Source organism: Periophthalmus magnuspinnatus, chromosome 3 (assembly GCF_009829125.3).
Source record: "Periophthalmus magnuspinnatus isolate fPerMag1 chromosome 3, fPerMag1.2.pri, whole genome shotgun sequence".
Lineage (NCBI taxonomy): Eukaryota > Metazoa > Chordata > Actinopteri > Gobiiformes > Gobiidae > Periophthalmus > Periophthalmus magnuspinnatus.
In genome coordinates, this window is record NC_047128.1 from 30,264,357 (window position 1) to 30,289,998 (window position 25,642).

At 38.8% G+C, this 25,642-nt stretch overlaps 3 protein-coding genes across 6 annotated transcripts; 1 reads left to right on the plus strand and 2 right to left on the minus strand.

The window, feature by feature from the left end:
* usp10 (ubiquitin specific peptidase 10) lies at positions 1-11,055 on the minus strand. Of its 4 annotated transcripts, none has more exons than XM_033988597.2 (15): positions 10,738-11,055; positions 7,918-7,986; positions 7,773-7,818; positions 7,513-7,572; positions 5,006-6,193; positions 4,231-4,322; positions 4,020-4,129; positions 3,894-3,952; positions 3,720-3,820; positions 3,387-3,486; positions 3,072-3,252; positions 2,360-2,525; positions 1,835-1,979; positions 1,684-1,749; positions 1-1,598 (listed from the first exon to the last, which is right to left on the minus strand). In XM_033988597.2, the coding sequence occupies exons 1-15, from the start codon at positions 10,756-10,758 to the stop codon at positions 1,411-1,413; spliced, it is 2,592 nt and encodes an 863-aa protein (XP_033844488.1). In that variant the 5' UTR covers positions 10,759-11,055; the 3' UTR covers positions 1-1,410. The 4 variants fall into 4 exon arrangements, with proteins under 4 accessions (XP_033844488.1, XP_033844481.1, XP_033844523.1 ...); XM_033988590.2 differs by having other exon boundaries at positions 3,072-3,255; positions 10,738-10,998; XM_033988632.2 differs by lacking the exon at positions 7,513-7,572.
* A 472-nt stretch (positions 11,056-11,527) lies between these two features.
* marveld3 (MARVEL domain containing 3) lies at positions 11,528-12,875 on the plus strand. Its single transcript, XM_033988640.2, is given in 4 exon segments — positions 11,528-11,744; positions 11,824-11,918; positions 12,188-12,341; positions 12,343-12,875. Coding segments are annotated over 4 exon segments (897 nt in total). The 5' UTR covers positions 11,528-11,553; the 3' UTR covers positions 12,800-12,875.
* A 1,587-nt stretch (positions 12,876-14,462) lies between these two features.
* phlpp2 (PH domain and leucine rich repeat protein phosphatase 2) lies at positions 14,463-24,650 on the minus strand. The gene is given in 20 exon segments (XM_033988652.2): positions 14,463-16,783; positions 16,860-17,091; positions 17,175-17,369; positions 17,643-17,753; positions 17,880-18,010; positions 18,094-18,256; positions 18,325-18,525; positions 18,901-19,056; positions 19,209-19,304; positions 19,448-19,508; positions 19,594-19,621; positions 19,623-19,797; positions 19,960-20,129; positions 20,131-20,186; positions 20,411-20,562; positions 20,761-20,915; positions 21,146-21,271; positions 21,648-21,838; positions 23,720-23,853; positions 24,370-24,650. Coding segments are annotated over 20 exon segments (4,062 nt in total). The 5' UTR covers positions 24,645-24,650; the 3' UTR covers positions 14,463-15,529.
* Positions 24,651-25,642: the final 992 nt, after the last annotated feature.

A 25,642-nucleotide genomic window follows, 5' to 3' on the forward strand; every position in this document is an offset into this window, starting at 1 on the left:
TCAAGCAAAGAACTAGTTTTATTTATTGTGCTTTACCTGTTGTAATTTCCAATACCAATTCTAGCATTTTGTGATTGAATAGAGGATGGGAACATTAATGAAATAAACACATGTTTTAGTAAACCAAAAAAAAAGAATTATCACAATCCATGGATGGTAAAAATGAAATATATTAAACAAAAGCAAACACTATGTCCCCTTGTGCGCATGTCCCAGACTAACGTCTTGTGTTACTTTAAGGATAAACGCTGAGCCAAGATTAAATGCAGTCATGTAAGTTCAGGTATATTCCCCTCGAGTCAAGTTGGACTTATTGGTGCCCTCACCACTGAGTTTAAGTGGAAACGTGGCATGGTAGAATACTAAACCGATCATCCACAAAGATGAACTTCAGCTCAAAAAGGAAAAACAATGGAAACATACAAAGTAAACAAGAGCAGGTTTGCAGTGGAATCACTATCAATTGCTTTCTCTCCAGTGCAAGAACTGAGTCTCAAAACCATTGCAGTCCTTCAGGACGCAAACAAGTTTGTCTTTTTTTTAGCTAGAATTTATTTTCATTGATATACTTTAAATCTAAGTATTTGCAAAATATTTGCCAGTCAAATGTACACTTTGTGCAGAGAAGCTTTAATTATGACTTAATTTCTAAAGCGCATTTTCTAAATCTAATCCCAGAAAGCACTACACAAATCTCTCATACAAGAAGCTGCTCAGATTTTATTCCCCTATCTTATTCCCTGCTTTTATTGGCTCAAGTTGTACGTAGATCAGAAAAAGTGAGAAAATGGAGACTAAGATGGCAGAGAACATAATCTGGCCTTTTAACAAAGTGACTAATGATAATGCTGGTGCTGGGCCATTTCAAAGCAAACAGGCTTTTAAACGGCTGCAAATTCATCAAGACAAATAGTTTTCCTGTGTAAAGGCAGGCGCTGATATCTCTTAATATCTTAAAAAAAGGTTTTTCAAACCAAAACCCAAGAGGTCTCCCCAGCCATTCATTTGCAGTCTGTGGTGGATAGAGCTTCCTGTATACATGTTCACCAATTCTGGTCCAAGCAGTGGCTTGTGCAGAACAAAGTCTCAGGTCCAAAGATAAAACCTCACCTCCATCTAGTCAACTGTCCTTTTACGCTGATGAATCCAAACGAAAAACAGCAGTGGTGCACAGAGGAGAGCAGTCACAAGGAGCTTTGTGTGAACGGAGTTAGTTTCTCTTCTCCAACAAGAGTGTTGGAAAAGCTGGTTCTTGGAAAAGCGGGAAGGTAAAAGAAAAAAAAAAATGCAAGAAAACAAGTTGGGCAGTGTTCCTGTTCATTAGATTGTTGTGTGTTATGTAGATTTGCTGCATTTTGAGTGCGAGTGGCGTATTCTTGCATCCTGTTCCTTGCAGGTGTGTTTAAGTGTCTACAGCAGGTCAACACGGCGGTAGTACAGCAGGTAGGCGGTGCGCTCTGCAGTCTGCTTCACCACCTGATACTGTGTGATGACTTTCACGGTCTGGTCATCGATGCGCAACCAGCCGTTAAGACCGATGTGGAAGACATCCGTGGTGTAATGACCGCCCGTTGCACTGTTTCCATGGTGATAGACCACTGGTAAAAACAGAATGCAAATTTTGGTCATTAAAAACCTTTAAGCTTGTAAAAAAAAAAAGTTACTACAATTAACAATACTCACCAGCAAAGAGCCTGTAAGTTCTTTGGCCTTTCAATACTTTACTCCGAACTCCAGAAGACAACAGATCTTTAAAAGAATAAATAAAAACATGCTTCAAAATAAATGTAATAATGAAATTCAAACAAAGTCATTATTTCGATTAGAACATTACCTTTGCTTATTTCAAGGTCGACAGGGTAATCAATAATCTTTGTTAGTTTCTGGCAACCTCCAGTCTTTTCAAAGACAAATCTTTTGAGGTGGAGCACAAGGACAGGTGGCAGCTCTTCCAAAGTTACTTTACGGCTAATCTCAATCTAGGGAAAAAAAAAAATCTTTCATAATCAAAATCAGAAGACTTTTATTGCCATCGTTTGTGAACACAGTTCACAAACTAGGAACGTACTTCGGTGATAAAGTGCAACATAAAACACACTGAATAAATACAAATACAAATAAGGGCATGCACAAAGTTAAAAACAGATATGCTTAAAAAATAAAATACTTATAGGTAATGAATATACCAAATATACTTAGCGTACTATAGCGTTTGACAGGACATTATGTTATCACAACAATATTGAAATGTTAGGGTTAATAGTAATATGAAAACGTCAACATAATAAACTACTCAGGTTGATAGTCTGTATGTTCTTATCTAATAAGAAACCCTTTCAAGAGACTTCAGATACTGTACCTCCTGCTTGGTTTTTGAAGTGTATCCTTGGACAGATTCTCGTGCCACCAATGTTTCCAAAGCCTCCTGGACAGTGCGTATCTTTTCTGACTGGATGTCCAACTGCAGAGTGAAGAAAGGCTGAAGTGTGGCCGATTCCTTGGAGTTTTGTTGATAAACCACCGACCTACAGAACGAAATGACGAATAATGTAAGAGCAGTAGTAAGTGGTTCAAAAGTGGAGAATGCAAATGATGTAGAGCGAGGCTTCCACTCAGAATGGGATCCGCTAACTGATTCTGTGGACTTTTGGTCACTTCCTCTCCTATTTTTTTAAATACCCACTACAATTGATTTCCAAAACAATGGTAAAACTTGTTGAAAGCATTAATGCCATACTATTACGTTGACAGGCCACAGACCGTATTTAGTATTGGTGAGTCCGACAGTGACCGTGCATTACTGCGCACATAACATGAGCTGACCAGAGCCAAAGCAGTGTGGTACAGCTGATAATGAAGACTAAGTTTGGAAATATACCCTAAGCAATAAGCAATTATAAAAACAATTTAAAATAAATCAAAACAGTTAAACTTGTGATTAACTATAGATAATCATGTGATTGACTGCAATCACAATCAATTAATTACTCTATATAAATACGGAAACCACACAGAAGTTACAAAATGTATATTTGTCTTGAGAAAAACCTTAAAAATGAGAGTTGGCATACCTTATGTGTCCACCAAATATGTCAGTGATTGGCGTGCGGACAAAGTCAGCTTGTCGAGTAATTGAAGTCTTGTTTCTAGGGCCGACTTGCTCCCACTCATCCTCACTCCCATCTTCCTCTTTTTCGGCATCCTCTTCCTCTGCACCTAGTTGAATGTCTGGACCATTATGTGTGGAAACCTCTACTGAGCATAAAAAAAAGGCTGTCAGCAAACAAGATTAACTCAATTGTATAAATGCAAGCAATTATTTGCTATAGTGTTGAGTGTTTTGGTCATGGAATGCACAATTTATAGATACTGTAATTAGGGCTTACCGTTTTCCTGAGGCGAGATAAGTTTTTTCAGTGCCAGCATCTCTTCATGTAGCCCATTGAGAGTGAAGCCAAGATACTCTTCCGCATCCTCTTGCCGTCCCTGAATAATAAAAGAATGTCTGCTCTGTACTTTTATGTTTGGCACAAATCATTTTGGACAAGTATTTGACAAACTGAAAGAACAGTGGGTACAGGCCTCATTATTACATTCACAGACACTTGCTCAAGAGGATGAGTTACTTCATTAACGTAAACACTCATACTGCAAGTATTACAAAAATGTTCATTTCTAAATAGACTAAAAAGATGTGCAATAAGCAAACAAAAAAGTACCTTCTCAGAAAGACTTGACTTAATAAGTGTAAGAAGTTTGTAAATGTATGTAGGCTCAAAGGGTGCACCAGTCCGAATGTCTTTCACAACTTTGTCTCCAGCTGCAGAAATACAAATGTTTTATTAAGTCATGGAGACTTGAAGAGGTGGATTATGTAGTCTTAAGTTTTCTACCTTGTTGCTTGGTCTTTGATGGCACAGGCATGTTGTTGAACTCATTGACAAGTCTCACACTACAGGAGAATATTTAAAATGCATCAACAGTTAAACAATAAAATTATAATAAAATTACAGACTCACAAGTTGTCCATCATAGGTGTGGAGGTACATGGTCTCTGCGTTTCACTATGCAGAGGAATAGACTTCATCAGGTGGTACATGGGTGGGCAGGCAATTAGGGCCTGTAGAGTCTGGGCATTTTAGAGTTAAGAATAAAACCACAATAATGATGTGGACATACCAACATGATCAATTACAAATCAAGTATTACATCTTTTTTTTTAAAGGATACAGCATTAATATAGCACCAGTTTCCCTTGTTGATCAGTCCTCTTGGCTGCAAAGACACTGGTTTATGTATCAACTTCACATTCTCAATAAGTTCTGGGGATTCAAAAAAAATTATGTCAGATTCATACAGATTACAAGTGCAGCAGCCATAAAAATAACATGGGTGCTTATATATTCTTTTACAAAAGTAATGTTTCTTCTTCCATATATGCCACTCATGAAAGGAGCATGAGCATCTATGTGAATAAAAGCAGGTTTCTTTTCCACGCCTAGGAAGGGAGCATGTCATTGAACAAAACAGTTCCCATGGTAACGTGGACTTAAATATAGTAAATAAGACTTGAAGTAGTGTAACAGTTTGAAAAATAACAAATTTCTTTACACATTTGTAGCAACATGGTTGTCAACTTTTTGGTTGTTTTTCCAAGTAAGGCTAAACCATTTTAGATGCAGCATTGCCACCTAGTGAAGGCTTTCAGGCACTACAGTACATATACAGTAAAACAAAGATTTTTTTTATATAGAAATAAAGTACATTGCCTTGAAGACCCGTTACCCTAATTAATTTCTCTGTATCAGCTGGTAAAATATGGAGCACAGAAAAGAAAAAGAAAGGGAATCACTGTAAGCGTTAGTAAATGGTTTGTTGCCGTCTAGATTTTAATAGGTGTTCTATAGACCAAAGTGTGATGTAGGTGAAGGTGCAGGAGTGGCATTACAAACTACCATGAACATAATGTACCATGAAAACAAGATGATAGCTCATCTTTGTATACCTGCAAGTTTAGGGGCCATGGGGTCTTCAGAAACATGAACTGGAGTCTCCTTGACTTCCCCAACTTTCTCTTGCTGCTCTGGTGCAGCAGGAGAAGAGGGGGCAACCACCTCCACAACATTTTTAACCTCCACAAATGCCTGAGGTCCACCAGGCAGAGGCTTAGAGTTGTGGAAGAGGCTGGCCCAGGATTTGGGGCGACTGGCAGTGGGTGCAGCTGGAGTTGCAGCTAAATGAACATTATCTGTCACTGAGGGTAGAGCAGAGTCTGAGGCAACAGGCCGCACCTCCTCCCCATTCTCACTGTCCACTTTCTGTGCCTCTGCTCCCACAGAAACATCAGGCCCTGGGAGCCCATTGGCCAAGTCACTGTTAGCAGCTCCCCGCTCCTCCAGTGCAGTAGTGAGAGAAGTGGTAAGAGGAGGAGGAGGACTGGCGGATTTGGAGTGAGGGCTGTTTGGTCTATCTCCAGGTTTGGGGCTCTGTGGGTCCAAAAACTCCTGCGGCTGATCTGCAGTCCTCTGTGCCTCTATTGTCCCTCTGCTTTGAGAGGATGACAAAGAGGAAGTATTTGCAACATTAGTCTCTGGTAAAGAGCCTGCTCCGCTCACCAAGTCCAAAGAGTCCTCTGGGCTATCACAAGTCCTCTGACTGGAAATTGGTGCAGGAGCCAAGTTCATTGCAGCCACTGAAGATGCCATGGAAACTGCATCTGGAGCAGACAGTTCTTCTCCTGACAATGCTCTGCTGTCCATGTCCTCAGCACCATGATGCAGTGGACCAAGTGCATGTCCATTTACCATTACCGTCACAGGTGCCCCATCAGGTGCACCACTACTGGAGGAGTCCAAATAGCTGTAGTATCCAGGTGGCCGCTTTTTCTTTTTCTTTCTCTCTCGCTGTCCCAGGGCACCAGAACCACCATCCATGTCCTGACAAGCCTGATGGTTATTTAAGCCCGAGATGTCTGAATCTGGACCATCGAGTGAGTTGAAGTGTGCTCCATCAGGAACATCAACTGTATGTGGTGCGGTCTGGGGAGGTTTCGGGCCAGACTGGGAACCCAGGATAAACTCTGGAGCCTGAGGGTTGAGGTTGCTGGATACCTTATACAATGGATCATTGATCCCAATAGGCTTGGAATCAATTACCTCATCAACACCAAACTCAATGTGCTGATAGTCTTCCGCTGTAAACAACATTAAAAACAATTAGACACAGTAAATACTAAATGCTTCAATTCAGCCCTAAACAGAACACAGTGTCATTTTTTAGATTGAAGTCCTGGCCCGGTTAACTGAAAGAAATTTTGTGGGCTAATGTTTAGAGCATGAACAAGACAAAAATTGACCTTTTTCATGATAAAGGAAAAAAGGAATTCTAAAAGGAAGATGATGTTAGGATTGGTCTTCGTCCCTGGGACCAAATATTTCAGAAAATGTATACAGGGTGTCCATAAAGACAAATGATAAGATATATTCATTTGATTTGTTCTATTGTACTCAGTTGTTATTAAAGTTTTTAATCACATTGCATTTTTACATTTCAGGCATCCTGTTGATTAAAGTGGTATCCTTTTGAATGAACCCCTAAGAAATGGCTACTGATCAAGAAAAAGCACAATATGTACCATGGTTTATTGAGAAAAATCGGAATACGCAGACTTAAACAAATTACAAAACAAAATATGGAAGAGATCCATCATCACGTCCATCAATTTGCGCATGGCATAAGAACTTTATGGAGACAAGAAAAGTGCTAGATAGAAAGAGAAGTGGGCGACCAAGAATATCTAAGGATTAATGGTGCCCATATAGATGTGTATTAAATGAGGTAAAAAAAAATAAAAATTGGAAAGCAGAGTACAACAGAACAAGTCTGATTAAGACATCTTATCAATTGCCTTTGTAATTTTTTTTTTTTATTGTAAAGAGACTTTATGGACACCCTGTATCTATGGTACAGAAAGATGCAATTGGGCAGTCATTAAACATTGATTTGAGCTGTTGAGTTATTTTGCCATGAGCGGTGCATTTTGCAAATGTGAATAGAAAGGAGGTTAGCAAGTGCCTGTTCAGAAACTTTCAAGTGCTTTTTTAGATGACAGAGCCAACCAGTAAAATACACCCTGATGAACTGCAAGGTGTAAGAGATTAAAAGACTGCACAGTCACAACCTCTCCAGATATTAGATCCTCAGTTAGTGTTACAGCTATCACCATAATCAGCATAATACAAATGCATTGTTATATAATTACAGGTTATCAATCATCACCATTCTTAGTACATTATTACAACACTAAATTATTCAATTTCCATAATCAGAATTTATCGAAATACGGAATGCAAAAGAGCAGTAACTAACAACTGCATGCAAAGCTCTACAGACTTAAACAAAAAGCAAGAAAATGTAGCAAGGTTTAGAATGCCACCAGTTTTGAAAATCTGAAATTTTAGTTTTAGAGCAAACAGTTTGTCAAGCCACAGCATGTTGAACTCCTCAACTCACCGCAAACCTGCAGTCCCATTGACTCCATAATATAAGGTACAGCAGGAGTGCAGTAACTTCCTAAATAATCAATACAAATCATGTTAAGTATAAATGGCACATATATGCCCCAGCAATAGTCTGTTATTAGACATGAATACATTTGGTGGCTTTAAATTGAGCTGAGACAAGAATTCCCCAGGTTAATGTCAATAAATGTTTTTCTTCATGTGGAGCCTTCATGGTCATGACATATTAAGGATTTTATTTTAAGTACATACCTGAAGACTGATTAACACAGGAGACTTTGTCATTGAATGGAGGAAGCTGTAGAGACAAAAAAAAATCAAAGGCAATATTGGTATGTCTTGTGGTTATTAAAATGACTGAAAATTATTACGGATATTTTCCCCCAAAATACCTTACCTCTACATGGCAACGTGGAGAAACAAAAAATTGGTTTATTTCATCTGGGCTGAACTCCCCAAAGATGTACTGGGAAGAAAAAAATATCACACTTAATATACACTATTTATACATAGATTTGAACACAGGTTTATTATAGCATGGTCAATTGCTGTGTTGAACTAAAAAAAACCACAAATTTTGTTAAAAATGTTACAAAATGCTTATATACACCTTATTGAGAAAGACCAACCTCCCCTAAAAGTATCCACAAGTTGACAAGGCCAGGATGAAAAAGTGAACTGGGCTCAATGACCACACAGTTAATCCTCTCAGTGAAATCAACAGTGAAATGTGAAAGGTAAAAAAAGGAAAGTGCAACTCAAGCATATGTAACTCTTTGCAAACAAGGCCTCACATGAAGGCCCACAGTGCTGAACCGGCACTAAAAGCGACAAACAGCCAGCTCTAATCCAATGACCACAGGATGGCTAATACAATCACAACAGAAAGAATGTCCCTTTGCCCCTTTCTGCAGCCGTCCTACATATCCCATAAAAAGCTTACTTTATGTTGTTAAGAGAACCAAGAATTGTGACAAAGACATTATCCTCTGTAAAAAATTCTAAAATGTCAAGAAATGTTTCAAGTACAGTGCAGTACAGATGGGTCTGGATGGAAATGGATTATTTGGAAATGCAGCGCCACCTCACACTCACTGTCAAAACTACATTATGACAAAAGACTAAGCAACATGATTGTTATCATAAACATAGCTGTAATGAATTCAAAATATGCGCAGGAATGCGACCACTATACAAGTGGTGCCTGTTCTACTGAACTGGAATGCCGAGTGTATATTGGGCAACTTGGCAGAGGTTAGAAATACTGCATCAACTCAACAAGTAAGGTCAGACTGGTTTGAATCTAAATGCCTGCCTGAGCCTGCAGAGATGTGATGTCATAGTTGTAATATAACTAGTGCCACTAAAATTGTTGATTATATCTGGAATGTTGTTTTGAAGATATCCAGCATTTGAATATTGTATATATACTAAGAAAAATAACTGTTAATTCCCAAATAATGGTATAAAGTCATATATGTGTGCTTTTGTGTGTAACTTCACAATCCTTTCACCTATCTGATACTTAAACTCCACTAAAAATATACTTTAATATTTCTGTTGGATTGTCATCGGGATAAAAAAATAGAAAAAAAAATATTGTCAATGTTGCCCACTCCTGCTCCACTCCTAAGCTTTACATCAGTGAAAATTGAAACCCTCACACTAAAGTATAAATACTAGCCTACATAGCTTGGTTAACAAACAAGTAAATACAAATACTGTAATATAAAAGTACTATAACAAACAAAAAGTACTGTAACCAACATTTTCAGAAGTTAAATTAACTTAAGAACTACCTTGCATTTGTAGTGCTTACATTCTGTAGTGATAACATTCTGAGTCATGTCTCTCAATCATTTTTAGCTCAACACAACAACTGACCATGTTAAAGTAAAACATGTAAACCAGCATACATTCTTAACTACGCACAAACTGGGACCATGTAACACTGGTTTGACTACCTTATTAACCAAACATACAAATGTCAGGCTAGGATAAGGACGGCGTATTTGTGTTAAGACCATTCACCTTCACCATTTTACAACGTCCCAACTGAACTTTGCATTACCATTAATTATACTACTATATTAGAGGCAGCCATGCCAGTTAGCAGCTGGGCGTGTACAGCTTGTTGCTTCAGCTTTGAGGGGTAAGCCAATAGAAACGCAGCACTGCAACCACCACTGTGTGAAAGCAAAGGGTCACTGAGGTGATCATTCAAATTACCTCCATGTGTAAAAGAGTCAACAAAAATATAATTATCACACAGATTATTCCACTGACTTTTTAAACTTTAAAAAGAGTAGACTCTCTCTTTGTAGTTAATATCTGAATGGGCCTTCCCACATGACAGCCAACTTCCTCTGAAATTACTGCAAATTAGCCGCCGATGTCACAAGGCGCAGACACACTGCCGAAGAACGGCTTTTACACGACTTTACGTCAGTAATATAAAATATGCAGTCAAAACAACGATTTCATGATCTTGTCTGTCGCTTAAGGTCCACAAGCTCACATTTAATTAATGTTTAGCCAACGTGCTAGCAGGATGACTAAAGTATAACCACACCACCTGTGTGCAAGGACGCTTAACGCTCCCTGGACGAGCAAAACGACTGTTTTTTTTTTTTTTTTTTTTTTACTTGAATACGTTGTATCACATTTTAAAGTCGGAAAATGATGATTACTGACATACTTTACATTTAAGAACATAACATATCATGTTATGATATGTGGCATTTGAGACATGCGCTGGGCCAGGCCTGAGCAGGTGGGCCATGCACACACGCAGCACTTTTCAGTGTCACTTAACTTCAGGAGAAAAACACACGCCAGGCAAATGGTTTCACAACAAAGTGCCGCGGTCTTTGGAGTAATTTGGCTAAACGTAGCTGTCATATTGGTGTAGAAAGAAGTTACAGTGCATCTTACTAATATGAATGGAGGGACGTGGGGCCTGTTAGCTCCACGCTGCCTAGTGCACGGAGGCTTAGGGGGGCATTAGCCAGCACTTTTCTCTACTCATTTCAATGACACGACTAACCAGATGTTTCCAAACGCACATTGATCGGGGCTGAATTAACAGGGTTATTCAGTATCATCAAATAACATAACGTTGCACAGCAGAAATACGGTCTAGAGTATATCCTTAACGTTACAAAACATCACACGGGTCTTGTTTTGCAGGCTAATATTAGCCTGTTAGCATAGCTACCTGGTTGCTGTAAGAAGCCATGCTCCCGGTGTGATTTTCTCTTCGCCGCTGACAAGACGAAAACTCTCCCGGGAGGAAGCTGTAGGTCTATATTAAACAAACAGTCTAATTTAACGCCATTGTCCTTTCCCAATGAAGTCCTGGCAGTGGCAGATGGTGAGCCATGCAATGCATCAGCATTTCATGCTGCTCGCAATCCCATCAGCGCCATTTCTGTGTGGCATTCCCCTCGTCTGCTACGAGCGCTACAAGCGAGAGCGCGTGAGCTCAACCAGCGCGAGCAGCCCAGGCAGCGCGTGAGCTCGAGCTACTTCCGACAGAGCTGTGAAATTACTCTTCACAATAAAATCACACCACACACCTGTCGATTTACAAATGCTATTTTTAATTAGCTGTTTGCTTGTTATGGTGACACACTAATTTGTTTTGGTTATACAGTGCGTGATGCTTATGTGTAGGGTAATTACGTTATTACTGTGTGTTTGGATTCATTTTATACTCAGGTTAGGTTGGTTTGAAAAAACAAACAAACATAATGTTACAATTCTGGTATTTCCAGTACCTTAAAATCTGAAAAATAATATGTCAAAGACGCAGCTTTGATTTCATCAGTTGATTTTAGCGCACAGGTGGGCGTGGCATAGCGTACAGGTGTGCGATTACAAAGCAGGAAGCAAATGAACCACCGTGTTGTTCTACACAATCGGGCTCGTGTTTTATTCGTTTTTACATAGTTATTCTAGACAGTGTAACAATTTATTTTTCATTTTTATCTAGACTGATTGTCATCTTTAAGTAAGTTAGACGGCACCGAAGATGCCAGAAAAAGTAAGGCAGCCGCGTAGGGACGATGCATATGGTCAGAATTACTACAGAAACCAATACAACATCAGAGATCCTAATGAAAAGTCCAGAGGTCAAGAGGAACGGGGCAGGGGTTCTGCTGGTGACAGACATAAGGAGTCATCTGTTTACACGGAGCACCATCAAACACCCTCAACAATAATGTAAAGGAACTATGGCAATGAATAGATTTGTCTACATTAATATATGTTTGTGTGATTGACTACAACCTATTATTTTTAGGTCCAGAGAAATGTCAGTGACTGAACCTGAACAGGATATTCATAGAGAACGCAGATCGGCTCTCTTCAACCTCAGATACATCCCAACATCTAGAGGCAAGTTAAGCAACATAAAGAGAATGATAGCCTACTTCCAAGATGCAGCTAAAAAGGCCCTTCATACTGTGTTTTAGCTTGTTTACAATAGCATGTTCAAACTAAGATTGCAATCAAAAATCTGCCTGTGGTAGCTCACAGCTGACAGTAACATACGACTGGTATTCACAATCATCTACATGTTTAGAATCAATATATGTTACACACCTTTATTCCAGATTGCTTCACTTTATGTTGACCTAATGTATCTCTAAATCTTAATCTTTCAGGACTTTGCCAACTCATGGAGATCTTTGTTAATCTCCTCATAATTATCTGTGCTGGTGTACCTTATGGCAACAATGGTGGGTACCGTGACCTTGCCAGTCTGGGAGGGGTCTATTACTATCACTTTGGTGGAGCTAACGCCTTTACCGGAGCTGACTGACTGAAGGGTGAAAGCGCTGGACCGGTTGTTTCATCAGTTGAAGAGGCCACCCTACATCTTCGCCATGGCCTGCGCGGGCTGCATCATGATCTATGCCTCTGTAATGCTTTGTTTGGGGATTTTCAGAGTGCCATACCGCTGGCCTCCAGTGCTGCTTGGTGAGGCTCTACTGAACTTTCTCATTGGCTTAGGTTACATCCCAGCCCTGGCCTTCTATTTTATTAAACTGCAAGAGACCTACAGTAATGCCATTTGCAAAGAGAGAGAACAGATGTACAAGAGCAAAGGCCATAATGGTTTTGAATGTCAGTTTCATGGGGCAGATATTGCAGGAGGTCTCTTTGGGGTGGTGGGGGTTTTTGTCTTCATCTTTGGTGCTGTTTTGGCTGCCAAGGCTTTTAGGGCTGTGAGGGAACTAAAGAGCCAACGAAAAAATGAGGAGAACAATTATTGAGTCTCTGATCAAACAAATGTTTAACAATTTGAAGTTAAATACTCATTTATAGTTGTAAGCCTTAAACGTTTTCATTGTTTACACTTTTATAAAATGTTATATAGATTTTTTTTATATTAAGATATAGCATTTACATTTTATCAAAGCCTTTACATAGTGGTTACTGTTACTATACAGATGCATTGCAATTATATATTTTTTTACTTCATTTTAAAGAAAGACAATTGTAATAAAATAATTGATTTCCTTTATAACTTTGTTAGTGTTGCATCTGTTGTCTTATTAATTTCCTCATTCATACCACATTGATTAAATAATAAAGAACAAACCACTAAAGAATCACAAAAAGTTTTATTATTATTTATTTTATTGCTACTCGGTTTTGTTTTAAAACGCAATATTCTCAAACTTAACGATAGCAGCAATATCAAATTGATGCAGTTGTGTCAAGTACACAGCAAAGTGTTCCTTATTTTGCTCATAAATGGAGACACTCTTTCGGACAAAAACACACATGCATGCTTATTTGCCACCTAAATGCCATACACACATTTTATACATATATTATACTTGAACATGTCTTGATTTATTTCAAGAGTACACTTTACAGTATAAAATGCATTTATACTCCAAAATAAGTTCTAGGAGTGATTAGCTAGTAATCATACAGAAAAGAGAAGTACAAAAATAAACAATTTATTGGCAATGAAAGGAAAAATCAAGCATTTCTACAAAATGATGCAAAAGAGGACCAGTGTCATAACCAGTGGCTACTTTGGTCACATGAAGCATACTCGATGAGCCATTCACGTCACTCACACATTACAATCAGTGCATCATTCTAGGACATGCACACACAAATGTATTTTCTTTACTTTCAAACAATTTTCGGACTAACTTTGTGTTAGTCACTGATTAGCTGATACAAAAACATGGTATTATTGAAATACACATGCCCTATGGCACCAAACTCATGACAAGCCAACTCCTCTCAACAATTAAAGGGATCTTGTATTGCACTTTTCCATCTGAAGTGAAGTAAAAATATGGTTGCACCTTTGCATATACAAAACAATTTATGATTGTGCCTTTATAAAGAAAAACTGCATCTATATGTATGAAAACTGTAAGTCTTTTCTATCATCCACATGACATAACTGATTTACCTTCTTATTTATATTGACTCTCAAGATACTTTATTCTAGATATTTTTGCAAAACGTTTTAGTGCTGAAATTGATAAAAACATGATGGAGCACAAATTAATAGAAAATATGTGAACTAGTTTGAACATGTAAAATGCATTGTTATTAAATGAAACAATACCCCTACATCTGTTGGCTTGGTATTCATAGGCATAAGAGGTGATGTGCACAAAGGAAGTTAGTGGTCTCTCCATCCTCTTATCTAATAATTTAAATGCACTTACATCTTAACACATAAATTAAGGCATTACTATTACCACTCTTAAGAGAAGGCCATTCTGTCCTGGACTTCAGTTACATTTGAAGCAACAAAATAGATGATATAATCCTAAACAGAAAACCTTGATGTAGGGCTGGGCAACAAATTGAAAGATTGAGAGATCATGAACTGAGATGTCTATAGCCAATTCTCTGTCAATAAAAACATCTGGAGAAGAGTTCAGACTTTGGAGGAATAAATTGTATAAATAAAATGTATTTTGTTTTTGAAAAAACAAAATAAAATGGAATTGAAAATCAAGATAGATCAATATGAAGATGAGAAAACACAATTTGTTACTTTTGCATATTGCCCAGCTCTACCTTGATGCTGTATCTAAAACACAATAGCCATTAAAATTTATATTATAGTGAGCTATCTCTCTGTAGGAGGTTGTTTGCTTTTTGGCACAAGGCAGGGGATTTGAAGAATAAACTAAGGTTTGAGTTTGTCATACCTGAAGTATTTGGTGACTAAAACTGATCTAAAAGACACAAAATAATGTAATGCTCTACAGTAGACAAAGCAATATCAGTCTTATAAATAATAATTAAATATTGTTGTAAAAGTAGAGGGGGTTTCGGTTTCCAAATAACTAAACTTGCACTTCTGTCAACAAGTAACTTATAGACAATCTTTATTCATCCACAAGGGAAGAGTTAAGTTGTCTATTTTGTTGCTTTTTATCAGGTGTCCACTCTTAATATACTACTATGTATAAACATAAAGATAAACGGAGGATAAAATGGAGTAGTTGTTTTTTCTTCTGAAAAAAGTAGATATCTTTGCCTTATCAATTGCACTCATATTACATACACTAATTAACATACCTAAAACATATGAGTTTTAAAACATATGAGTTTTAAACCATAGGCACTTTTCAGTTTGAGTTTTGAGATACAGTGCAGCTCTCTGGGACCTGAGTCCATTGGGAAGAAATGTCTTTTACAGAAGCTTTGCAATTGCTTGAGCATCTAAGTAAAGGGAATCAGTGCAGACAATAGACATGTACAACATCTAATTTCAAGGCTTGTTCAAGTATGGCAAAGACATACATTTTATAAGACCATGTCACAAGTGAAAACAGTTATTTTTCTTTCCTCACAACCAATATATTGTATGGATTCAAATATTTGTACACCAGTACCTCAAAGCAGCGTCATGTTTTAAGTGTAGTAGTAGAAAGTTTAAGTATTGCAGCTTAATTATCTGCTTGAATAAAATTAATCCAGAACAGTTCAGCCAGATGCAGCACTTGTATGGCACACTAGAGGGCAGTGTCATACACTTCCTGCTGTATCATAGGGGAGGGGCCTGGAGCAGAGACCAGTGGTTGTGTAAATACTGAGGGCCACACAGAACTGCTCAGTGCAGAGGTTATGGATGCAGTTGAAAGGCATGACACTACAGGAGTCTGCCCTCTGAGCTGCTCTCGGACCTCCTGCTCCAGACAAGGAGGTACAATGAGCTGGTCCTCTGGGTCCTGCTGTGCTGGGGCAGTAAAGTAACCAGACTTCTTCTTAGGGGCCTCCAGTGCCACCTCAATGATATTATGACTATCCTCAGGTGCAACAACTGAGCCATTAGACAGTTTTTTTCCAAACAGGCAGGAAGTGGAAGGGGACTTTTTGAGGTCTACAATTTCTCGCCCACAGACAGCTAATAGACAGCCATTAGTAGCTGATTCTACAACACTGTTCTGGTTACACAGTTTATCACTCTCCTTTCCAAAATGTGGGTTTTTGTTCCTGTCTGAAACGCCAGAGCGTAATTGAAAAGCACAGCAATGAATGTCTACTTCAACTTCCAACTTGCTGCCATTTGATATTACTCCTTGAACTTGGGCCTCATCATCACTGTCTAAGTTGATGTCTGACTGATTACTTGAGAACGTAGCACTAGATGGCTGCCTCTGGAAGATACCAGGGTGCTGACTGGTTGATCCTGGCACCATGATCCCACACAAGACAGTGGAAGGGTGAATGCTGCACCTCCTCTCAGATCGGGGCGCCGTAGTCGACATATGCTCATCAGATGCAGTGGACCCTGCCTCGCTGCCAACCTCCGAAGGGGAAACCTCGCTGTTCAACTCTGAAACACCACCACTGCTGGACATCAAAGTGGCTGGCTTGGAGGGGCCGTGGGGGACAGTTAGAGATGAAGAGTTTGTATGAGGACCTCGATGTAGATCTGTGATGGTGAGAGGGGGTTCACATGTACAACTGTCCTCACCGACATGTAGCGACAGAACCAAAGCACCAATGTTGTCTTTGCAGCCATAACTCTGAGCAAGGGAGCAAAGCTTCTTTGCAGCGGCTTGTGGATCTCTCACAGCCTGCACAGTGAGCACAGCCTCCTGGTATGAGACTCGTTCAAACAGAGCACGATTCCCCAAGATCAAGAACTCGTCCTGGGAACAGAGTGGTACTGTGTGCACATAGGGCTTAGGAAGTACCCATGGAGACAAATACGAACAGCCCAGCAGGCGAGAGCAGCATGTCACGCCACTTACTTTGTTGTCCTTAGCAAAAACAAAGACGGTTTAATTATAACACCATGTTAGAAAATTCAAAAATGTTAACCCTCACATGCATTACCTCTGTAATAATGGCTTTACTTAATTTTACTCTTTCCATTTCTTCAGTGCAGTTCTCTAAGCTGTACACCTTTGATAGTGTTACTGGTTGGCCATTGCGGCAGAGAACAGCTTGGCAGGTCCCGACATTGGCGACAGTAAGACTGAAGTAGCCCCCCAGATCTGAAGGCTCGTGGTGGATGTAACATAGCAAGGCAGAGGCACCAAGCTTCTGACCAGCCATGCCAAGTTTTCTGTACCAGAAAGATAATTCCTTTAGTTAAATAAGTAGCAGTAGTAGTATGTCAATGCAATCTTTTTATACAGTGTATTTTACCTGTGAGATGTAAGAAATGTGTTGGACATGTACACTGAATCAAGGCTGCAGTGCTGCATTTCTTCACACAGCACATCTCCCATAGTGCACTGTAGCAGTCGAGGCACTTCCTCATTACGATCTCCATCAAACACACCATAGCAGGCTTCTGCGCTGTCTCCAAGCTGATCTACTGCCAGGACAGACACACACAGCCTGTACATGAAAAAAAATAATATAATTTTATAAGTGGTGTCATAAAATGTAGCTGCCAAAACCCTGTGTCTAGCTTGGATTTTATTCTCTTAATAAATGTCATTTTAATTCTAAATAATAATATACATAATAAATAAAGCTGTGACTACAATTATTAGAAGGGGACTGTATTTAGTCTAGTAATCACTGGTAATCAATGCGATAGAAGGAAGAGAGGTTACAGATTTCTTAGACATTTGCTAATGTTACATAAAACCTATGACAGATGCTTACTTATTCCTTTGGCCACGAGTTTCTGAAAATCCATGATTCCATGGAGTAGAGGTGCTCTGTAATTCTCCTGTTGTGATGCTCTTCTGGTCTATTTTCAGTGTTGTGATGTGACTAAAGATAATTACATTATTTGAAATCAGGGAGTATGAAAATGTTTATGTTATCATAATTATTTAATGTATAGGTTTAACACACACATGAGTGCCTATTCTGTGGCTAGTGTATTCTGTGGCTGACCTGAAGAGGTTGAGGGCTTTGGGCTCAAGTGTTAGGCTGTTGTTTCCAGTTAAGTCAAGCTCCTGCAGAGTAGGAGGCAGAGATTCTGGCAGTTGGATCTCAGTCAACTGATTGCAGCTCAGGTCAACAAGCTACAAAAAACAGAACATCTGTAAATATGTAGAGTCACATATTCAGACATTAGATTACATGGACTACCATGAAAAGGTCTAACCTTAATCTCCGGTAGGCTGAGTATCTCTGGGAAGACATTAATATCATTGGAGTGTGCTATAAGTGTATGCAGTTTCTTACAACTGGACACTGTTGAGGGAATTGTCTGTAGTTTGTTGCCACTTAGGTTAAGCTCTTCCAACAACTCCAGTTTGCTTAGTTTACTATGTACAGAAAACAATCACATTAATTTATGTTGCACTAAAACATCCTGAATCCGTGAGCTACAGACCTGGGTGGGAAGGACAGGAACTGATTATAAGCAATATGAAGCACCCGCAGGTTCTGATGCCCAACCAACACAGAGCCGCAGTTCTCATTGAGATTATTTCCTGTAAGGTACAGCTCCTGGAGTGTGCTGAGGCTCTCTTCTGATTGGCTACAGGAGGGGATAGTCTCCAAGGCATTGGCCGACAAGTTCAGGTATTTAAGACTTTGAAGAAAGACAGAAATTGGAAACCCAGATTAATACAGTGCTACATTCTATGTGTAGATTTCATTGAAATATATTAAAGCGTTTCAAAAAGTGGTACAGTGACTTACACATATTTTAACTTTTAAATGTAATATTATTTTTATATCTAGGTCACTAAGCAGGAAAAAGGTGATTCATATGATGCACTTTCAGCTTAGAGAAGGACAAACTGTGGATTGCTTCAAACCAACATTACAGACAGTAATGTACATGAGAGTGCTTGAAATACTAATGGAAGTTTAGTGATCTACAACAGGAAATAGGAAGCAGCTAAAGCTCCTGTTACGGTTTTGAACTTAGACCAAAGCTCGCTCAGTTTCTTATTTTACTTACTTTAAGGCTTTACAGAAGAGACTCTCTGGAAGTGAGCTGAGCTTGTTGTGCTGAAGGTCCAGAGACTCCAGAGGGATGTGGTCCAGAAGGTCAGGCACTCTCAGCAAATGATTATTTCCCACTAACAATTTCCTCAGACTTAAACTGCTGAGTAGTCTGTTGAAGACAGGGCAGAAAAGGCTAAGATCAACAAGCTCCGTTGATGTTTTTGTATATGTCATATCTTGACAATATTGAGTAATACATCTTACAACAGATTTTAATACTTCAAACACATCTATAATTTATCATAGACAAAGTATATTAACCTAGATGGAAGCTCAGACAGGAGGTTATGTGCAATGTCCACCATTTCAATTTTCCTGCAGTCACACACCCAGTCAGGTAAGTACTCCAAAAGGTTCCTGTCTCAACACACACATCATATAATCAATCATATAATCAGCAAACCAAAAGCAATCATATAATCAAACTATCAACTTGATCTATACATACAATATTATTTAAGGCAAAATGTAGATATTTTTGTTTACACACTGGAACTCACTGTGATAGGTCCAAATGTGTCAGAAGGTTAGGGACAGGGTAAATGCTTATTGTTGTAAGGCCTGCCAATAAAACAGGTGATAATAATACTGCAACTTTACACAATTACAGTATGTACAAATAACAACAGCAAACTAACAGACTTACAGTTGCTGCTGGCATTGAGCATACGCAAGTGTAAATCCACTGATGGTGAGCATCCCCAGCTGATTGCGCTGGCAGTGCAAGATCTCCAAGTTAGATATAGAACTCAGGTCCAATGAAGCCAAACGATTATCCCGCAAGTCCAGCTGAGTGACCTGGCTCACCACCTCTAGGCTATCATTTTTCACACATTGTAATCCATTCAAACTGTATCAAAGGAAAAGGTATTGAGCACATAATCATATTGGGTGGGACACATGTTGTAGCATGAAGGACATACCATACTTTTCATAAACAGACATATATTTATACGTCATATGTTATTTATTGATTCCAGTGTTTAGGGAAAAGTAACAATTTTCCCCTTACCGGAGATCTATGTTTTTCAGATGGTTTATTCTGCTCAACGTACAGAGCTGCAGAGTCTCCACTCTGTTCCCTGCCATGGCCAGTTTGTCCACACCACTCAGCTTTTCCAACACAGCCGGGATCTGTGAGAAGTTGTTGAAGGAGAGTCCCAAGCTGTTGAGTTGTGAGAGGACTCCCCAGCTCCTCAGGCAGAAAGTCCAGATGATTCCCATCCAAAAATAGCGTCTGTTAAGCTGTCCATAAAGACATTTCAGAAATTATTATTGAGGTTTCTTATCAGCAATTTTTATACACCCCATAAGTATTGATGATGTTTTATAGTTACTTTTGTTTACCTTAAAAGATTAAGATTGTACTCTACAAAAGGCTCATCAGGATCTTTTCTTTAATCATGATTTCAAATCTTTTTGCATATGACAGAATCCATAATATATACAGAATATCTTTGGATCATACCTAAGGAGATTGCCTATCTGTGAGGGAATGGTGTGAAGATTGTTGCATGAGAGGTTGAGCTCGTTCAGACTGAGGACATCACACACACATTCAGGAAACACTCCCAAACGGTTGTGGGACAAGTTCAAGCTTTTTAGCTGAGAAAATCTAGAAAAAGAGAATTTTCATGTAACAAATGAAAGTAATTTCAGATTAAATATCCATATCCACAATAAATATGTAAATAAATCATATAATATAATATATACTCTATAATAAATGTATTTGTACCAATGAAATAGACAATTGAAACAACATATATATTTAATATACACTAATAGCATGCATAGATGTGAGGTAACATACCTGGGAAGATTGATTAGGCTGCCAGACCCTTCGAGGGTCATGAAATTGTGTCGGAGGTTGAGGTGAGTGACATCCTGGCTGTAAAACAGGTATTCAGGCACTGTCTCGAGGCTGTAGCAGGACAGGTCCACCAGACTGACTGTCTGTGATACTATCTTTACATCCAAAATAGACAAGCAAGAGTGTGTCAGAGTGGCATTGAAACTTTTGGTTTGAATAGTTTAGGCTTAGATCAGACTTTAAATTAAAATTACATGATTTCTCAATTTATTTTACAGAGCAACACACACTACATAGAGCTAATGTGCTTAACTTTCTTCATGTGCTAAAATATCTCTAAATCCAAGGGGCAGTCTAAAAACCCAAATCACAGCATATGACTCACCTTTGATGCCTGTCGATACCAGCGCTGGCAGTCTGCCAGTGTGTCAAAATTAACAAAGTATGTCTGTGCCTGTGAGCCCGCAGAACTGAACATCAGGCAGTGCTGTCTTCTCTTCACCTCCTCCACCTATAAACAAACACCTCCCTCAGTGCTTCCTCTAAGGCTTACCATATTATTCACAGGGGACCCACAAAAACAATGTAAAATGTGTGAAAAAGTGCTCTTGGGGGACAATGCAAGAGAAATACTAAAATTCTTTCAGTCTGTTTCATCATGTCATTGTTAATAAAATGTCTTAATGGAACCCAAATGCATTTGAGCCTTCCGGCTTTAATTCAGAGGCACACTATGGCATTTTTTAGTTTATCTATTAACACCGTCTTGTTGAAAATAGAGTAAATGTTTTCATAGATTTATCAGAACACTAATAACACTGTGTTTTAACTGGTAACATAGTTCCAGCCGCCAAAATGCTCTGGTGTTCTAAAAAGTATCTTCTCACCTTTCCCCCGACCAGAGGCATGATGTGCATCTTCCCCGTGAGGCTGTCCTTCACAGAGGCCACGATCAGGCAGGTGCCACACAGAATCACCTGCCTCTCGGCCCATTTGTGCAGTTGTGTCTTTCCTTTTCTCACACTGAACACGCCTTTGAGTAGTGTGCGCTCCTGTTGGTCTGCGTTCACTGGGCGCTCTAGAGAAAAGCACATATGTTAGAATGGTACTTTAACACAACTTCCCGCAGTACAGACACACAGGGAGGTCAGTCAAGTTACCACGTGAGATTGGTTATATTAAACCATTACAGTTAGTGCATATAGCAGTTATGATTAGACTCATAAAAATAAACAAAACCTTAATTTTGTTAATTTAATATTTAAGCTGCCAGAAAATGTGTTACCTGTGTGTAAATTATCCATGCATTTCTGTTTAGGAACTCACTACTACTTCCTGTATTTAAATGTTAGAATCTACCCAGAGTATGTCTATTCAGTTTTTTCTCGGTGGCCATAGAAACAAGCACACTGACACACTTGTCTCATAGTCTGACAGCAAAATGCCTGGCTTGAAGATCAATACTAGTGCCTCATCTTTGGCTTCTAAGTGAAAGAATCAGGCAAACTAGAAACTTATGGCCTAGTGGCTTATGGGTCTTGTATGGACGCTGGATAATGGATATGATAATGATTATGTCATATGTCAAAATATAAAAAAGCCTAATGGATCGATTTAAAAGTATTTCATATTGTCAAGTGATTACACACGCTGACATATTTTATTAATCTATTCATTGCTCTCATCTACAGTGAATTTGTGTTAGGGGTTGTAGTTACTAAAGCGCCTGCAATTACATTTTTGCCTTACTAAAAACAGTATAAAATCCATCTGACATATTTAACAGGTCCAAAACAAGCACGTGCCTCTGGCCAGTTAGTTGCAGGGAAAAGGGATGCTCACAATCCCAAAGTCCACTTCACACAATAAACACTTAACAAGGTGTAAGTAGTATTTCATTAATGACATGAAAATGACTGTTATATTATGTTCTTATGACTGTCTGTAAGTAAATAAATGTTATGGTCCAGATTTTCTCAAGTACAATAAATGACCAACTAATTCACCATTACTATTTTCAACTAAAGCACAATGCACTCATTTTTTTCTGAGTTAATTATGAATGGAATTTATTTTCAAACGTTCATCAACCACACCCAGATTTATACATCACCTAATACTCATACTGCCTTTCCCAAAGAAGCAAACAACTTTATTCAAGCACCAGATTCATTACAGTGTTGCTGTAGTGAATCTGGTGATGTAAGCAACCGATGGAACATTTTCAGAAGTTAAAAGCTTTGCCTTGTGGATCAAAACCAGAGCCCTAGGAGGGTCTCTACAGCTGCACTGGACATCCTACACAGACTTTGGAAAACTGTTTTTACAAAGGTCAGCATTTTGAAATGTTTACCTCCTGGTCAATGTTTGTTTTAGTCTCTGCTGTAAGCAAAAAGGAGTGTGCGTGGGCTGGTGGGTAATAAACGTTGGAGATGAGTTTAGGGAACAAATAATCCTGTGGTGAAGTTTAATAAATCACCTACTACTGCATTGCACACTTAAGAATAAGGAAAAATCCATAAGGCTATGAGAGACCCCTAACTCACACAAGAATACAGTGCGGCAACATCTAATACACCAAAGAGTATTATTATATAAGCACAAACTTCAAAAGAACAGGTCTTCTTTTTTACAAAACAAAAGGTTAAAATGTAACCAAACCCCCCAAAGTATTGTGTTAATATCAGCTACAACAGTTAACACTGAAAACAGCCTTAAATTATATTAAAATTTAGGGCCTAGTACAAACATTACACCACAATACACATTAAAGTATTGTGTTAATATCAGCTACAACAGTTAACACTGAAAACAGCCTTAAATTATATTAAAATTTAGGGCCTAGTACAAGCAATATTCTTATGACAACAATCTTTAAACCTGTCTTCTGTAAATGACAAAGCATCAAAATGTCTTAGACCATTCAGACCTATAGAGAACAGCAGCAGGCTGCACTCACCACTGTAAAAGCGGATCAAACAGCTGAGGTCTGAGTTGGCAGCTTCTTGTTGTATCCGCACTGGGTCTGTGTATCCCATCGTTGTCAAGTATTCATAAACCATCTGGAGAGGCCTTTCGGAGGGACCCAGCCTCCTGGGCACAGGAATAAAATTTAATGAATAGGCTAATAAACACCTTTAAATAAATATGAAATACTTTTAACGGAGGCCTAAGAAAGAAAATAATTAACCCTTATATTGCCTTACATTTTTCTACAATCTACAATATTTGAGACAAAACTTATTTTAATACATGTATGTTTATAAATAATAAATATGACCATAAACTGAAATAAACAATCTTTACGGTTAAGATGAGTCTCCTCTGAAAAGGATGTGCATAAGATAAAATGTCCCATTGTAAATAGCGAGGACATGGCTACCGGTAACTAAAAACTGCAGAATATCCATAAAGGGCATTAGGGATTCCCTGCAAAGAGCCGCAAATGTTAGAGAAAAGGAATGATACTGTTAGACCTTTGACTGTGACCCAGTCATGTGTCAAATGCTTATCTTATTTTCCCAGAGCATAACATAATAATCTGTTATTCAAGTATCAGCAAAACCAAAGTCTTATCTTTCACATTTTAAAGAATGAAAATTACTGTACCTGACTAAATCTCCATGAAGCTGTACATACAGAGCTTTCCCGTCCCGCTGTGCGCACAGCTCCTGCATCGTAGTGCTGGTAGTACACAGCACTAGCTGCAGATCGTTGTGAGGAGTGGATGAGCTCTGAGCTCCAGAGGCACATGGCTGCATGTCCACTGTGGCACCATACAAACACACACAGCCCCGGTTTGGGTCCCCTTTCAGCCAGTCCCGCTCACGAGAGCCAAATCGGCTCTTTCTTGTTACACAGCTATGACTCCCATTTCTTTTCATATTACGCTGCAAATCAGGGGAAAAAATTGATTAATGCATTTAAATATTAGATCACCCAGTCATTTGAACATTTGACAAATTCCTACTATGATTTAGATCATGATTTATACGCCACCAGGACATGAATCAGTCATTCAGTCCTGGAGGCAAGAGACTTATAGATCACATTCACACACACAAGGTGGGTTAAGTATCTTGCTCATGTACATAACAGACAAAAGTACCCTATGTAGCCTACTGTGTGAGCTGGGATTGAACCACCCCAGTGTCACTCAAAGCTTATTATAATGCACTTTTGCATTTGTACATGAATCGCATCTGGAGTTTTGACTGAATGATCTGAATATTGATACAGAATAATTAAGTCACGCAGATGATGTGATCAAGAGCCTTCTCTCATTGCTATCAGTACACAGCTACACCAGAGATACAGCTGCACTTGGTGCAATATTGCAAATCATTAATCCTAATAATCCAGTAAATGCAATGTAATGTCCCAACTTAATCAAGAAAATAGGCAGGCCTATGTGTCATAATTTCTGACTGATAAACTTAAACATTTGTCTTGTTTACAGTGTAGCCTTGTTTACAGTGTATCAGACAGAGTGTTGGATGGGAGGATTTGGTGAAAGTGTAATTTTATAACATTTACTAAATCAAAACTCTGTATTACCAAGCATGCCTAAGTCCAAAAAAATCGACTTACTTCCTTTTCAACCTAAAGCCTTTGAAATAGGTATGTGGGAAATGTGGTTTGTGAGTGACCCTGGCACAAATTCCTTCCGAGAGTAAACCACCAACAGATCAATCAGCAACTAGAGCACGTCAATCACTGCATATTAGCCATTACATAATAATAACAACAACTAACCATTCAGTACTCTACAGAGCCTACTGTACAGAGCCTACAGTCCAGAGCCTACTCTACAGAGCCTACTCTACAGAGCCTGTGGAAGCACAACATATGTACACGAGGACTAGTTTTTGCACTTTGCCCT

Excerpts from the sequence above, each read along its gene's own strand:
- usp10 (XM_033988590.2), bottom strand. The coding sequence starts at position 10,758 with ATGGCTTCTTACAGCAACCAG. Across the intron at positions 1,980-2,359 it reads CTTCAAAAACCAAGCAGGAG|ATTGAGATTAGCCGTAAAGT; the intron begins GTACAGTATCTG and ends TTTTTTCCCTAG. Across the intron at positions 1,750-1,834 it reads CGACCTTGAAATAAGCAAAG|ATCTGTTGTCTTCTGGAGTT; the intron begins GTAATGTTCTAA and ends ATTCTTTTAAAG.